This window comes from Aspergillus campestris, assembly GCF_002847485.1.
Source record: "Aspergillus campestris IBT 28561 chromosome Unknown P168scaffold_4, whole genome shotgun sequence".
Classification (NCBI taxonomy): Eukaryota; Fungi; Ascomycota; class Eurotiomycetes; order Eurotiales; family Aspergillaceae; genus Aspergillus; species Aspergillus campestris.
Window position 1 is genome coordinate 82,009 of NW_020194339.1, and position 14,778 is coordinate 96,786.

The 14,778-nt window shown below is 50.0% G+C and overlaps 8 protein-coding genes across 8 annotated transcripts; 5 read left to right on the forward strand and 3 right to left on the reverse strand.

Moving 5' to 3' along the window:
• The first annotated feature begins 834 nt into the window (after positions 1-834).
• Positions 835-3,783, forward strand: P168DRAFT_288818 (putative forkhead transcription factor). Its single transcript, XM_024836877.1, has 2 exons — positions 835-1,404; positions 1,458-3,783. Exons 1-2 carry the CDS (start codon positions 1,195-1,197, stop codon positions 3,318-3,320), a joined length of 2,073 nt encoding a protein of 690 aa, XP_024693953.1. The 5' UTR covers positions 835-1,194; the 3' UTR covers positions 3,321-3,783.
• Positions 3,784-3,821: 38 nt separating this feature from the next.
• On the reverse strand, positions 3,822-4,819 carry P168DRAFT_249883 (BUD31 family protein). Its single transcript, XM_024834192.1, has 3 exons — positions 4,581-4,819; positions 4,381-4,511; positions 3,822-4,293 (listed from the first exon to the last, which is right to left on the reverse strand). Exons 1-3 carry the CDS (start codon positions 4,750-4,752, stop codon positions 4,150-4,152), a joined length of 447 nt encoding a protein of 148 aa, XP_024693954.1. The 5' UTR covers positions 4,753-4,819; the 3' UTR covers positions 3,822-4,149.
• Positions 4,820-5,029: 210 nt separating this feature from the next.
• P168DRAFT_249885 (Tim10/DDP family zinc finger protein) lies at positions 5,030-5,609 on the forward strand. Its single transcript, XM_024834193.1, has 2 exons — positions 5,030-5,251; positions 5,315-5,609. Exons 1-2 carry the CDS (start codon positions 5,146-5,148, stop codon positions 5,479-5,481), a joined length of 273 nt encoding a protein of 90 aa, XP_024693955.1. The 5' UTR covers positions 5,030-5,145; the 3' UTR covers positions 5,482-5,609.
• A 337-nt stretch (positions 5,610-5,946) lies between these two features.
• On the reverse strand, positions 5,947-6,520 carry P168DRAFT_234136 (60S ribosomal protein uL23; the record flags this gene model as incomplete). Its single annotated transcript, XM_024833400.1, has 3 exons — positions 5,947-6,034; positions 6,111-6,397; positions 6,458-6,520. Coding segments are annotated over 3 exons (438 nt in total), but the record flags the coding sequence as incomplete, so codon positions are not given.
• Positions 6,521-7,129: 609 nt separating this feature from the next.
• On the forward strand, positions 7,130-8,649 carry P168DRAFT_249891 (25S rRNA (adenine2142-N1)-methyltransferase). Its single transcript, XM_024834194.1, has one exon. It carries the CDS (start codon positions 7,397-7,399, stop codon positions 8,255-8,257), a length of 861 nt encoding a protein of 286 aa, XP_024693957.1. The 5' UTR covers positions 7,130-7,396; the 3' UTR covers positions 8,258-8,649.
• Positions 8,650-9,849: 1,200 nt separating this feature from the next.
• P168DRAFT_295832 (translation termination factor eRF1) lies at positions 9,850-11,613 on the forward strand (the record flags this gene model as incomplete). Its single annotated transcript, XM_024838067.1, has 5 exons — positions 9,850-9,970; positions 10,032-10,081; positions 10,141-11,269; positions 11,351-11,500; positions 11,561-11,613. 5 exons carry the CDS (start codon positions 9,850-9,852, stop codon positions 11,611-11,613), a joined length of 1,503 nt encoding a protein of 500 aa, XP_024693958.1.
• Positions 11,614-11,840: 227 nt separating this feature from the next.
• On the reverse strand, positions 11,841-13,274 carry P168DRAFT_265746 (prephenate dehydratase PHA2). Its single transcript, XM_024834930.1, has 2 exons — positions 12,969-13,274; positions 11,841-12,906 (listed from the first exon to the last, which is right to left on the reverse strand). Exons 1-2 carry the CDS (start codon positions 13,020-13,022, stop codon positions 12,037-12,039), a joined length of 924 nt encoding a protein of 307 aa, XP_024693959.1. The 5' UTR covers positions 13,023-13,274; the 3' UTR covers positions 11,841-12,036.
• Positions 13,215-14,612, forward strand: P168DRAFT_249899 (uncharacterized protein). Its single transcript, XM_024834195.1, has 2 exons — positions 13,215-13,985; positions 14,050-14,612. The coding sequence occupies exons 1-2, from the start codon at positions 13,292-13,294 to the stop codon at positions 14,430-14,432; spliced, it is 1,077 nt and encodes a 358-aa protein (XP_024693960.1). The 5' UTR covers positions 13,215-13,291; the 3' UTR covers positions 14,433-14,612.
• The last annotated feature ends 166 nt before the right edge of the window (positions 14,613-14,778 follow it).

Sequence of the window (14,778 nt, forward strand, 5' to 3'; positions counted from 1 at the left end):
TTTTTTTTTTAATTTGCCCCGTTGTGAGCGATCCTACATACGTAGGTAGGTACGTCCATAGTATGCGGAGGGGCGACCTAGACTCCCACATGCCGGTTGGCGCCCAATTGATCGGGACCCTCTCTATGATCTGCCGAGATCGTCTGCTGATTGGAGCCCCGGTGGATCACTGGATCGAGTAAGGAGTTAGGCCTGATGGGGTTTAGTGTAGATTACACGGGGCTAACTGGTTGCGGCCGAAACTTGCTGTATTGTCACCGATGACAATACCCTCCTGCAGAACACCTGCCCCTGCAGCGGGGATTTGGCGTGGAATCGGCGGGAGTGACGCGTGACGCGACCCGGTAGGAACCATACCATACAGACACACGATATCGCGACGGGGCATCAACAGAGCCCATTCAAGGCACCTTCCTCCCCCATTCCACTTTCATGATTGAATTGCGACGAGTTAACTTACTTTCCTGCCTAGTATTCGCCCGAAGTATCCCGCTTGCGCGCCCCCACCTTGCTTGGGATTAGCCTTCGATTGCCAGCGAAGGGATTGAATCTTGGAGCCATCCAGTCATTCCAATTTATGAGCCTCGTTCCCATTCCCTCGATACATATCTTCCTCCCTCTTTCCCCAACCTCTTTCTCTTTTCGCCTTTGGTAGTTCACCGGTTTGCGCAGACCCGCTCCACTGATCACTCCAAACCATCTATCTCTTTCCAGCCGACGGAGTACGGTCGATGCAAACGATTCGCTGACTCGAGACTGACCCTTCGATTGACGGGAAATCCTTTTGGTTGTCTCCTCTTTTTTTTTTTCCTATTTTTTTTTTTTTATTTGCCCTGGTGTGCCACCAGGTCCATGTACTGCTTGGGCCCACCGTCTCCATGCACATTTGGTAGCGCCTTGTGGCCTGATCTCTAAATCTCTTACGGACTGAGGTAGCCTTGTGTGCCTTGGTCTTTGGAACAAAATCGCTTCTATCGTCACACCTGCCGGTCCCAGGCATCTCGCTACTGGGCTTTTACCCTCGCCATTTAACCTCGTTCGACACTAGGTGCTTGCGCCCTGCCGTCGTCTCTCGCCTGGACTAAAGAAGGAACCCTGTCTAGTCGACGCGCCGGGTATCGTCAGCCAGCATCTATCGACTTCTGGCCAGTGGCATCATCAGTCCGACGCGTTCTGCGTCAAGAGGTCTACACAATGGCCAGGCCACTGTCTCCTTCGAATAAGCAACTTCGCGGGCCGCGTTCTCGCCTGGATCCGTCACCACTGCCCTCCAAGCCCGCCGAAAAAGTCGCAAGCCAAGATTGCGTTCTGAATCCGCCCTCTGGTGGCTCGCAAAAGCCGTCGCCAACTAAAGCACCTCGTACCTCGAAGGCCTCCCTTTCTTCGGGAAGAGATCTAGGAACGGTGTCGATAACCGCCCCTACCCCCCAAGCCTTCACCACGGACTCCCCGCAAAGAAGACTCCCTACAATACATATTCGCATGCTCCTCCCACGTCACCCATGCCGCATTCGGCCCTATTCACCACGTTTCCCAGCGTCAACCCGGCGAAACAGTTCTCTAGAGACCAGCAGTCAGGGGACGAACCCCCGAGCGACAACTTTGCCGATTTCCCTGAACCCTTCGCGTCCAGGTCGTCCTTGAAGAGGTCCTTGATGGAGGCGGCGCCGCTCAAAGAACGACCCACCAAGAAGCCGAAGCGCGAGGATCTTAGCTTAGTCCCTCTCCCGGAGCCACACGAGATGCCGCCAATAGAGGACGATGGCACCAAACCCCCGTACAGCTATGCAACCCTGATTGGCATGTCGATCCTGCGTGCAACCAATAGACGCTTGACCCTGGCGCAAATATACAAATGGATCTCGGATACATTCTCGTACTATAAAAACAGTGACCCGGGCTGGCAAAATAGCATTCGTCACAATCTCAGCCTGAACAAAGCTTTCGTCAAACAGGAGCGCCCAAAAGACGACCCGGGTAAAGGCAATTACTGGATCATCGAGCCCGGGATGGAAGCACAGTTTCTAAAGGACAGACCTCTGCGCCGTGCAACCATGTCCAGCCTCCCCCTTCCCGCAGCTCCCCAAAAAGAGACAGCACCCCCGCCCAACTCCAGTACCACCACCTGGGCTGTCGCACCGTCCACCAACCCCTCGGCGTTGACGTCGACGAAAAACGTGGACCTGTCTTCGGATGCGACTCTGCCTGCCTCCGACCCTGCTCTCCAGGAAGATGTAGGTGACGAGGGCGTCAATGTCACGGCGGCGCAGCAACCCCTTCCACCGCGCTCTTCCCCACCGCAGCCAATCCACTCTTCACCCCCGGTCGTGCCGCCCCGATTCATTCGCCAGGGAACTCCGCCTACCCCCTCCCAGACTGTCGCCTCCGGGGTCGTCCCCCGCGGCAAGAGTCGGAAGTCGACTGCGATGAATGATAGTGGGTATTTCTCGTCATTGGAGTCCTCGGCGATGCGGCCCAACAAGACTGGGCATATCTTGACCTCGGACTTGGATATCGAACCGCCGCGTATCAAGCGCGGTCGAGCTGAGGAAGAGATTGCACGCATCCGAAGTTCTTCCCACGATATCAGCCCCAGCCATTCGGGGGTCCTCCGGGATGCTGGTCTGATCGTTGGGTCCTCGCCTCTCCGCGGTGAATATGTTAGTATGCTACCGCCGCCCATAACGCCCGTGATCAAATTCAAGAAGCCCTTGAAGCCACCACCGTCTGTATCACCCAACACCAACCTGCGGAACCATCGCAAAAGGATCCAGCAAATGGTCAACTCGCCAATCAAACATCTGGGACTGACCGACGAGGATCTTCCGTGGAGCCCAGCGTTTAATATCCAGGATGAAGCATGCACACCTAATGACAACCTTCATACGAACTTCGACGTTTTCGCAGACACTACTGTCGAAAACATTTCCACCTCAGCATATGGCTCGCCTGAAAAACGCTCTGCTAAGCGTAATAGAACTGATACGGGCGCAGCTCACAACAGTGCTCTCGCGGATATCACCGCAGTGGGTGCCAACAACAGAACAGGCCTACATCCCTTATCTTCTCAAAAAGCAAAGGGATTGCTATTCCCCGAATCTCCGTCGAAAGTGCCCGACAATGCGCGCTTCATCGATGCCACACATGACGACTTCTTCTCATTCCATCTCTTTGACGAAAGTCCCGGCGAGGTTGATGGTGTTGACCTCTTGCAGGGGTTCCAAAAGATTGGGGGCGCCAGCAAAGATGGTCTATCTCGACCAAAGCCGCACGCTGCCAGACCACAGCTCAATCATCGAAGCAATACATCCTTGTTCTGAGCCGTCCGCCCCGATGATTCCGGGCAACGACACGCGAATCTCCATCTCCGTGCAATGACGGAATGTCGAGAATTGTGGCGTCGAAACTATTATGATGTCATTCTACAATTGTTTTGATGATGCCAACTGATGTTTCTCCTGGCGTACCTTGAGTTTTGATTCTGGTGTTTTTTCTTCTTCTTTCTTCCTTTCCCGCATGGTTCTATTGCTGTTGGTGCTGGTTTACTTTAACACGGGGGCACTGAATTTCCGGAGTTTTGGGCTAAGGTCTGGTGTTGGCTTGACTTTGGGCCTGGGACGACCTTTCATGACTTCCATGACGACATTTGCTAAGATGTACATGAGATGCAATGTTTTAACAAGCGTGAATATTTTTTTGTTCTTCCCACATTCCCTCCTTTCAAACGCGCAGTTTCTAAATAGTTTAGTTTGCAATTTTGTCTAATTTGACCCTGGCCAGCCATGATCGTCTCTTGATATCCTACTTAGATACAAGTCATTGCGTAAGCATTTCATCTCATATGAGAGGTACTTTAGTGGGTATCGAATTACCGCCCAAGGTCACTGTTAGTAATAAACAAAGGCCGAAATTGAAGGGCAGCTTCTGCATAAATCCTAGGAAGGGGGGGCAAGCAAGGGAGGAATTCGGTGGGGGAGGGGGAGGGATATTGATGCAAGAAATTTCGAATCATGTAACCAAAACGCCGCCATCCTGCAAGCAAAATTAAACCAAACCCAAGGACTACTAACGCCTATCGTACCAAGTGTCTCACTTCGACACACCCCGTCCGCCCTTTTTCTATAACCGATCAGCAATACCTACAAAAGGCTAATCGCTGCTGGCACACCCTCGACAACCACAGCTCACGCATTGAATCATTTGATCTTCTTTGAGCTGGGCTTTCGGGACCCGGCAGATGCACGTCGCGTTGAAATTCGTTTCCTTGGGCTGGATGCAACGGAGGCAGCAAAGCTATAAGTGAACAAGTCAGCACATGGCTTATCTTGGACCTCTGGAGGGGGAGAATGTTTGCATAAAGCGGGGAAAAGTGGTAAATACCTTCTCATAACCCTGTTTCTTCCACTTGGCGATCAAGCTCGCATCGGCGTAGTTATTCTTCAGAAGCCAGTCGTACAGCGGTCGCGATATAGCTCCCTTTTCGTAGTATAGGTCGTAGATGTATCTGCTGCCTGTTGTACGGTTAGGTCAGCCACTGTCGTCCCAGAGGACCGCTGCGGGGGAGGCAGATGCTTGCTTACGCTGATGACTGATCTGGAAGATGGACCATAACATCTCGTGCTTCTTCTGCCCGTCGTGGGGCGCGTTTTCGGCATCTTTCATCTTGTTGCTGAATTCGAGGAGTGTGTCTTCGATGTCGTCGAAGCCTGGGGGTGGTGCTTTGCGATTGCGCGAGGTTCGTATCGGAGGCATGATGGCTGGTTATTGAGTGGGTTGATGGGGGTTTATCGGGTGGTGAGGTTCTTTCCTGTCCAGGTGGTGGCAAGTGGTAGTTTTCGATGCAAGTATCGGGCTCGGAATCCTGGCGCTGTGCTAAAGATGTTGAAACAAAAACGGTTGACTTCATGATTGCAGGCGGGACAGTTCGTACAAACCTTGGGGTTATCTTTTTGTGCCGCGGTATACCGCCTTCCCCATTATGCGGACCGTCCTTGACTTTTGCTCGACATACATAGTTAACAGTGTTCACCACCATACTCCCTCATTGATATCTCTTGTTTCTACTTCCCCGGATTCCACGGAGAGCTATTACAGTCAATAAATTCTCATCGAGATTTAAATCGAAACTTCACATTCACAGCCGTCATGGACCCCCAGCAGCAAGTCGACATCTCCAAGCTCAGCGATGCGGACAAGAAGGAACTGAACCAGTTTCTGACGAGCGCAGCTCAGAAATCCCAAATCCAGCAGAGTGAGCTTCCCTTTTCATTGTCCTTGTCTACTCAATTTACAATCGCTGACTTGTACGATTCAGCCGTCCACCACCTGTCTGATGTGTGTTGGAAGAAGTGCGTCAGCGGAAAGATCTCGTCGGGCCGTCTGGATTCGTCGGAGGAGACTTGCGCGACGAACTGTGTTGAGCGGTGGATGGATACGAACCTCTCTGTCTTGAAACATCTGGAGCAGCTCCGTGGGAACTGAGTTGGATTGTTTATCTTGGGGGTTGTGTGGACTGTATTGGTTTCAGAAGATTACCTGGGATGGCTCTGTAGAGCGCACCGGGCGGGTCAGATTGTATGAATAGCAATTATAAAGTTTTCTGTTGGATGATACTTCTCAGCATTTGGTTGTATTGTATTGCATTGCAGGTGGTGTGGCTGATCTTGTTCTTTTTATTGTCATTACTATTGCTATTACTATTTGAATAATGACTACTCAATATAACGGGATCAAAATCTTGAGGTTTCAGGTGTTACCCTACTAGCCATTACAACTACACATCCTTACAAGCAAGCACTTTCAAATGCATGCGTTGGTACAACTTATTTTTTGTTGAATTTATAGTCATTCAGCCCTCGTTGCATAACCGGCAGTTGGTAACATAATTTTTATTGACCACCGTGCAGAATTGAAAAACAGATGTTCGCCCAAACCCAATAAATCCTTTTAGACAATGGCCAGCTTAGTGGCGGCAATGTCCAGAGCATCCACATCGGGGGTTAGGCGGGCGAAGGCCTTCTTGGAGCCATCAGGTCTGCAATGCTTGTTAGAATTTTTGCCATCCCAAACTGGTCGAAACTAGCGAACTAGCCACACGGGGAAATTCATACCTGACGAGAGTGTTAACCTTGACGGTGTCGACATCGTACAGCTTCTTGAGGGCCTGCTTGATCTGGCGCTTGTTCGACTTGACGTCCACGATGAAGACCAGGGTGTTGTTCTCCTCGATCTTCTTCATGGCACTCTCGGTGTTGAGAGGGTACAGGATGACCTTGTTGGAGTCGAGACGAGTACCGTGGGGGATGGAGGTGCGCGGGTACTTGGGCGACCGAGAGAGCTGAAGGGTCTTGGGGCGGTGGAAGGTGGTCGAGGTGCGGACCTTGCGAGACTTGTGTGCCTAAATGGGGATTCCGATTAGAATTGTTCATGCACTTCAAGGGAGATCGGGTCAACATACGCCTGCACCCTTCAAGACTGCCTTGGCGGCAGCGCCAGCCTTGTCGCTGGGCTTCGTCTTGCCTATATCGATAGCAAATCAGTACTTGTGGCAAACCAGAGAGCAACCCAATTATTGCGTCCAAATAAAATCCGCCCAGAATGCAAGTTTGAAAATCAAAATGACACAGGCTCTGGCCGTAGCAATTCCGTGCCTATGTCTGCAGCGATACTGCTGGAGCGAGCAATCTTGAGGCAGAGCACTGCAATAGTACCATTTTCACACCCCTCATCTTTGTGTCGGAATGTCGCGAAACGCTCAAACTCGCACTCTGGGATCTCGGAAATTTGGACACGCAGTGGGGAGAACGAGGGCATTCAAATGCGACCTACCTTGCTTGTTATCCGCCTGAGGGGCCATGGCTGTCGTCCGGCGCTGTCGTGATGATTGTCGCAGTGTCGAAAGGCTGGTGATTTGGGATGCCTTCGCTTAATGAAAACCCTACGGTCTATTCTGTGGGTCACCTGACCTACCGCCTTGCCTTCCCCGAGTCACGGGTTCTTCGACTATTCCTGTTGCGGATTAGCGAGTCTGTTGATTACTCAGGAATATTCTAATCAATTTAACGATGCCTGCGGCTAGTTAACTGGTCCAGCAGTACTGAGTAGATCGGACTATTCATGCTTGTGGTACCTGCTCTGTACTTGATAATTGAATACTACTTGGTATTAGGCAATTTACTGACTGGTACAGAATTATTTTTTTCACAATGCTGCTTATTGCATGATGGTGAGGTTGCAGGTCATAATGGTATAGATAGACTACCGGCCTGAGCTCTCGCCATTTTCCCTCCGCAGTTACTGATCCGAACAAACCCCAGTTCGCCACCATCCACTGGTCAAGACTCAAGGACGCTGAGAACATACCCCGACGAGAAGCTTTGAAAATAGCGATTAGACCATGGGCTTGAAAAAGAACAAAGTCCGAAAGCCTATGCTGCTTTCCCACACCCGTCCACCTACAGCAAAAACCAACCGTGCCGCATTGTCATCAAAAGCCACCCGAAATTTGATCCGCACGCACCATCGCCTCCTCAAAAGGCGCGAACAAGCCCAACAGGCCGGCGACCAGATTCTGGTGGCCAAGCTCGATGCAGAAATCAAGGACAATGGTGGGTTGGAAAGCTATCAATTAGCCAGCAAACTCGGTCAATCTATGGAACGTGGGGGAGACTCTAGCAAAGTTCTGGTTGACTGGATTAGCCCCAAATTGCGTGAATTGGCCGACATGAAGTCAAAATTTCGAGTCCTCGAAGTGGGCGCACTGAGCACCAAGAATGCTTGCTCCATAAACCCACAATTGGATGTTACAAGGATCGATCTCAACTCCCAAGAGCCGGGGATTTTGAAGCAGGACTTCATGGAGAGGCCACTTCCTGTCGATGATTCCGACCGCTTCCACATAATAAGCCTCTCGTTGGTATTAAATTATGTGTCAAGCCCTCTCTGTAGGGGAGAGATGTTGAAACGTTGTGTCGCCTTCTTGACGAAATCGCCTCCATCAAATGCATCGATAACTGTGACACCCAGCTTATTCCTGGTGCTACCCCTTGCTTGCGTTGACAATTCAAGGTATCTCACAGAGAGCAGATTGAATGATATACTCTCCACGCTGGGTTTCGTGTTGGTAAACACAAAGAAGACCTCAAAGTTGATATTCCAACTTTGGGAACATTGGCATGACAGCAAGCCAAAATCTTACAAGAAAGAAATGTTGAACCCTGGGACGACGAGAAATAATTTCGCCATTGTCACCAAGTGATGAATGGCGTGGTGGGCAAAAGACACCGGATCGAGTGCGCAGGCTTTTCCTTCGCGCGATCGTTTCCCGCCGCAAAACTACTCAGGTAGTCTCCAATCCACCCTGACATACGGTTGGGATCCCTATTCCCGCGCCACGTTGGATTGAGCTTGTTGCAGCCACCTTGGAATAGGGCACGTGGACAGTGGAGGATGACCGCCAGAGATTCTTTGCGAGCAGTCATAGCATATGGGATATTTTTAGGTGTTTGGCCAGCGTATTTTGGGAGATTTTCGAAACGTTTGATATGAAGGATATATCAATAATTTACCCAACCCTTCAATCTGTAATGATGTGAGAGTACTGGCCAGGATCTCTACGGTTGAGATCGACATCAGAAATGATTATGAAAGACTGCATTGTAATTTTTAATCCCTGGTTTTCGTTTGTAAGGCCACGAGAGGTCTGCTCTGGTTTCCACGCAGACAAACCCATAGTTGACCAAAACCTTCTTTTGGCACAAAGATAACCGAGTCACCAGTTTCTTACCTTGAGCACAAAGTCTGCCTGAGTGGCAACTATCAAACTTTTCTTTACTGTTCCAGCCAACCTACCCAGTGGTAATCTAAAATGCCTGCCATCCAACACAGAATAGGGCATCAGAGCCACTCCGAAACAACATTTGCTTAGTAAGAGTCACTTTCGGGCTTGTGACTTCACACAGGTTGTAAGGGCATGGTAACTAGATGTATATCCATTATGTATGCCCATTTACGAGGAAGCACATTCATACCTATGTCCAGTAAACACCAAATCTTACGTTTCTCCCTCTATCTTATATCCTCTTGTCACCCTAATTGATTTCAACGGAGAAGAGACTCCATAGAAGTGCTTTACTTATCTCGCCTATTGGCCTGGGGGATAGGATTTCCTGTAGGATAGGTGTTTCAACTTTGTTCATGTGGCCTGAATAATAATTGGTCCGCGACTGGGGAAGCTACGATATTGATAGCGCCAACACTGTGTCCGCATTGCGACTTGACGAACCCCACTTGTTAAGGTAACTTGAGGTGCAAGACCTCTACAGCAGCCCAGATATGCGTAGTGGAATCGTAGTTTAGTAGATGTAGTAGTGGTGGCATGGCCTTCAAGTTAAAATAATCATACATCGGACTTGTTCCTGTGCCTGAATCACACCGTACTATACGAAGTATAAACTCTTGTGCGGGAAACCCAAGGGCTTATGTCATCCAAAACAGGCGATTGCCGACCCATTCTTCCTTTTTTTGTCACTGATCCCCCCCCCCCTCCCCCACGATGCCTGATTGAAATTTGCTTAAACAACACCCCGCTGGATTCGGACGGCAAATCGACTTGATTCGAGGTACGTGGTTTTTGCGGCTCATCTTAGCAGTCTATCTTTCCTCGGTTCTTGGATCCTTTTACCCCTTCTTTGTCTTCGACCTTACATAATTTCATCCCCACTACTGGATATTTCTATCGCGACGCCAAGTTTTCTATAACACTACGAAGCTGACAACTGTGCAAACACCAGCGCCGGCAATCTTTACTTGAATTTCCTTGGTCGGACAACTCCAGTTGCCTCGCCCAACATGAGCGCGGCTCAGCCGAACGAAGCGGAGAAGAACATTGAGATCTGGAAGGTCAAGAAGCTGATCAAGCGGCTTGAAGCGGCCAGAGGAAATGGAACCTCCATGATCTCTCTCATCATCCGTGAGCTTTCCCTGCCATCCAACCCCGGTTGGAATATGTGGCTAATCTAGCCTTTGGACAGCCCCCAAGGATCAGGTTTCTCGAGCGGCAAAGATGTTGGCTGAAGAATTTGTATGTCTGCAACCACTGAGTTTCTGTCGGAGCGTCGCTTACCAGGGTCCCGTCCATAGGGTACTGCCTCCAACATCAAATCCCGTGTCAATCGGCTTTCGGTTCTCTCGGCCATCACGTCCACACAACAACGTCTGAAGCTGTACAACAAGGTTCCCCCGAACGGCTTGGTCGTCTACTGTGGTGAAATCATTACGTCCGAAGGAAAGGAACGTAAGATCAACATCGACTTCGAACCGTTCAAGCCTATCAACACGTCGCTTTACCTTTGTGACAACAAGTTCCACACGGAAGCGCTAAGTGAGCTTCTCGAATCCGACCAAAAATTCGGGTTTATTGTCATGGATGGTAATGGTACACTTTTCGGCACACTCAGTGGAAATACCCGAGAAATTCTTCAGAAGCTCAGCGTCGACTTGCCAAAGAAACACGGTCGTGGTGGACAGTCCGCGTTGCGTTTTTCTCGTCTCCGTGAAGAAAAGCGGCACAATTACGTCCGCAAGATCGCAGAGTTGGCGGTCCAGAATTATATCACCGCCGACAAGGTCAATGTTGCGGGTCTGATTTTGGCCGGTTCTGCTGATTTCAAGAATGATTTGAACCAGTCCGATTTGTTCGATGGACGATTGCAAGCCAAGGTTATCAAGATTGTCGATGTTTCCTACGGTGGAGAAAACGGCTTCAACCAAGCCATTGAACTTGCTTCCGAGACTCTCAGCAATGTTAAGTTTGTCCAGGAGAAGAAACTCATTGGCAAATACTTCGAGGAAATCAGTCAAGATACCGGGAAGGTTTGCTACGGTATCGAAGACACCCTGAAGGCCATGGAACTCGGTGCAGCAGAAATCTTGATTGTCTATGAGAACTTGGATGTCTCTCGATGGGTCCTGAAAGACTCCACCGGCGCTGAGGTCATTGTTCACACAACCAAGGCCCAGGAAGAAAACAGAGAATTGTTCACTGACAAGGAGACTGGCACGGAGATGGAAGTCATTGAGCAGACATCGTTCCTTGAGTGGCTTGCCGAGTCCTACAAGGACTTTGGTGCGGCTCTGGAGTTCGTTTCTGACCGGTCCAGCGAAGGTAACCAGTTTGTCAAGGGTTTCGGTGGTATCGGCGCCATCCTTCGATACAAGGTCAACTTCGAACAGCTTGCCGACTACAGTGATGAGGATGAATTTTACGACGGTATGTCGCCTGGGCTATCAACTTCATTCGCATGCTAACCAGCACTTTTTATCACAGATTGACGGTTCAGCGGCCTCGCAGAGAGCGAGGATGAACGGCCAGAAGCTCCCAAGGTGGATCTTTTGACGGCTCGCCCGGTGGATCGTGAAGGCGGTTATGATGACAAAACCATGGCCCCATTGAGATTAACTGCGATCTGGCCTGGGAAGAACGCCGCGGAGCTGCACCGAGGTATACTCTTTTCTTTCCCATTCTTCTTGATCTAGTATCCTAACGGTACATCGTTTTTAGCAGGGTCATCCAAGCTCCATACAATGCTCATTGAGGTTTCCCAGACAACCTAAGTCATCACAAGGTGTGATTTGCAAGAGGATGTAGATTTGTTGCCTGAGATCTACGTCCATTTACAAATATTGTCAAGCTCGAGACCTTTTAAGTTGAAACCGACCTATCTTTTCTTCCTCGAATCTTCGGACTGCCCCGTTGGCATTACTGTTTCTATCTGCTTCGTTCCCCTAACGCACTCATTATATAAATAAATAAAGTATGAATGGATCAATTCCTCGAATAGGTGGCTTTGTGAACATCTACAGAGCAACTTTTGAAGCCCCTTACTATCCATCTAGCTTATCGTTCCTCGGGCTGGGCCCATCTTGGCTAGTATATACTCTTTCTAGGCAGATTTGAGCAGCCAGTTTCTGGAAGGGACGTAAGACAACTGTGCCCTTCCAAATTCCCTGCCCAAGAGTAGGGAGGCCTGTATATGCTCAGGACTTCGTGAGTTGATTTGCCCAAGTCCCTAAGTATTTGCATTGTTCTGTCACTTGTCGCAACCCATGCAGTATATCAGCAACAGCCTGTTGGCTTCGGTCAGTAGACGCCATATCGCATTCGACCAGAAATACATATTTCCAGGGTTTTTGTTGACTCGGTCGGGTATTAATGCTTGTAATATTCATGCCATGCTTCTTGAAAATCAGCAATGCGTCCGCCAGCGTCCCAGGTGCTTCCTGAGGGACCATGAACGTGAACAATGATCTTTGAGTTGTTGTTGTCGCATCCGTGGTGCTGTCTTCGCCGGGAAGTCGAGCTCCACTATCCGACTTAGCATTCCTCAAGACGAGGAAGCGTGTGGTGTTGTCGTCCTTGTCCTCGATGTTCTCTTCTAAAACGTCTAGCCCATGGTGCTCAGCAGCAAAGCGGCTAGCGATTGCGGCACTCTGTTCATCCGTTTCCTTCGAAACAATCTCGCCTGCCTTGGACGTGGACGATACGTCCTGCCTCTCAACGCCTTTACAGTACTTGTCGAGGAAGATCTCGCACTGGCCCCAGGCCTGAGGGTGTGTATATAACTTGGCGATCCGAGTTTCGCCCCGCTGATAAGAAGGAAATGCGCCTTTGCGGGCCAAGAGGCAGTGGTGAACGGTCAAATAATACTCCGCGACCACCCTCACGTCGGTATAGCGATCTTCTCGGTCGATGAGAAGGTCGAGGGTTTGGACGACTGATCCGTTCGTCGAATTCTCACAAGGGATGATCGCATAGTCCGTTGCTCCGTTTTGGACAGAAGCAAAGGCATCTCCAAACGACACGTGGGGCAGTAGGGTGACCGAATTTCCAAAGTACTCAGCAGCAGCCTGTCACGTCGCTTGTGTTAATCAATGACGTTCCTGATAAGAGGTATAGCAATGTGTCTAACCTGATGAGAGAAGGACGCCACTGGGCCGAGGAATGCTACCGTGAGAGACTCCATTGATTTGGTTGTTACTTTTGGAAGAAGGGGAGCGCCAGAGGAAGAGTGGCCCTTGCAGCCCAATTTGCTTGTCAGCTGTGGTCAACCTCGCCGAATTTTTGCGCTCGAATGATTGTTGATCTGCGGAGGGGTGATCTTCAAGTACCTGATTAGATAGCTCGGTCAAACAAAACAAACTATCGACCCAAGGTGTCAATGTTTATGCCTTTGCCGACTGTTCGACCACCCAGGTTCCTCCATGCAAGAGTGCCCATCTCTAATGGTGCCTGATGAAGAGGAAAGTATTTTCCCGTCTTCGCCCCGGAGGTCCAGGGGGCCCAATCTCCGTATTACGGACATATTCCTCGCTCGCGGAGCAGTTACACCAGACAGTGACATCACGGCGGCTCCCCTTGGTCTTTGATTATTTACATACACAGCCATCCTACCTTCTGGACCAAACAATAAATAACCTGTTCAAAATCTCGCCATCAGTTTCAGACAATGCCGCCAGTCTTCCGTCCATCACGGCGCGACCCCGCATGCCGGAAGGACACCACATAATCTACTTTCCTCCTCAGGTGCCTCTTTCGGAATTGCTTCCCGATGGCACAGATACACTACACTATCCAGGCGAGCCATTTACTAGGCGTTTGTGGGCTGGTGGAAGCGTCGATTTTCTTACGGGGGCCCCTGTGCTCGATGGCAGTCGAGCTGTCTGCATCGAAACGAATCGCGACGTTACTTTGAAAGGCAAGGGAGAGGAAGAGAAGGTCGTCGTGAGAATTGAAAGAAGGATAGGGAGAGTCTCGGATGGAGAGGGGATCGAAGACGTTAGAGCACGCATGATGGAAGAGGATGAGGAGAGGCCTGGAGATTGTTCGATCATCGAGAACCGACACCTGATCTTCATGCGGGGGAAGTCCGAAGAACAACTGAAGTTCGATCAGCAAAACTTTGGGCTGAACCAGAGAATACTCAAACGTTCGTTAGTCTAGCTCAACATGCCCTCTGAGATACCAGCTGATGATGCCTTTGTCCAATGAAGCTCCCCAGGCTCCTGAATTCCGCCATCGGATTAAGCCCAACGAAGCTTTGCTGTTTCGCTTTTCGGCACTAACATTCAACGCCCATTCTATTCACCTCGATAAAACGTACACCAGAAGTGTGGAAGGCTACCGAAACCTTCTTGTACACGGTCCGCTAACTTTGGTGTTAATGCTCACGGCCATTCGCACCCAACTTGTCGGGTGCGGTCGAATCATCAGTCAGATCGACTATAGAAACATATCCCCGCTCTATGTTGGAGAAGAACTGACGGTTTGTGGGAAGCGCAAACCTGGAAGAGACGATGGAACCTGGGAGGTGTGGATTGAGGATAGGGAAGGCAGCCTCGCCGTTCGAGGAACTGTTCGAACACGTGGGTTATAAAAGGCAGTCCCTCCTTTGGGTACCGGTTCCTTCCTTCAATGGTGTTGGCTGGTGCGTGGTGACCGTGTGGTTTTAGGCCTACTTCTGTATAACTAGTGGATATATATCGTGCTCATGCACACACCCTAGTCTACCTACTTTCATACCTTGTGCCTTTGGTCATTGATCGTGTACTTATCCATATCGATATGAATATGTTTCCCAACACGACACTGATAGATATCTCTCAGACTGATCAAGACACGGGAAGAGCTACAAATGTCCAAGCATTGGCATCCTCGAAAGGTAGTCGGTAATTAATTACGTACATACTCCGTACTCCGTAGAACAACATCGAAATACACAG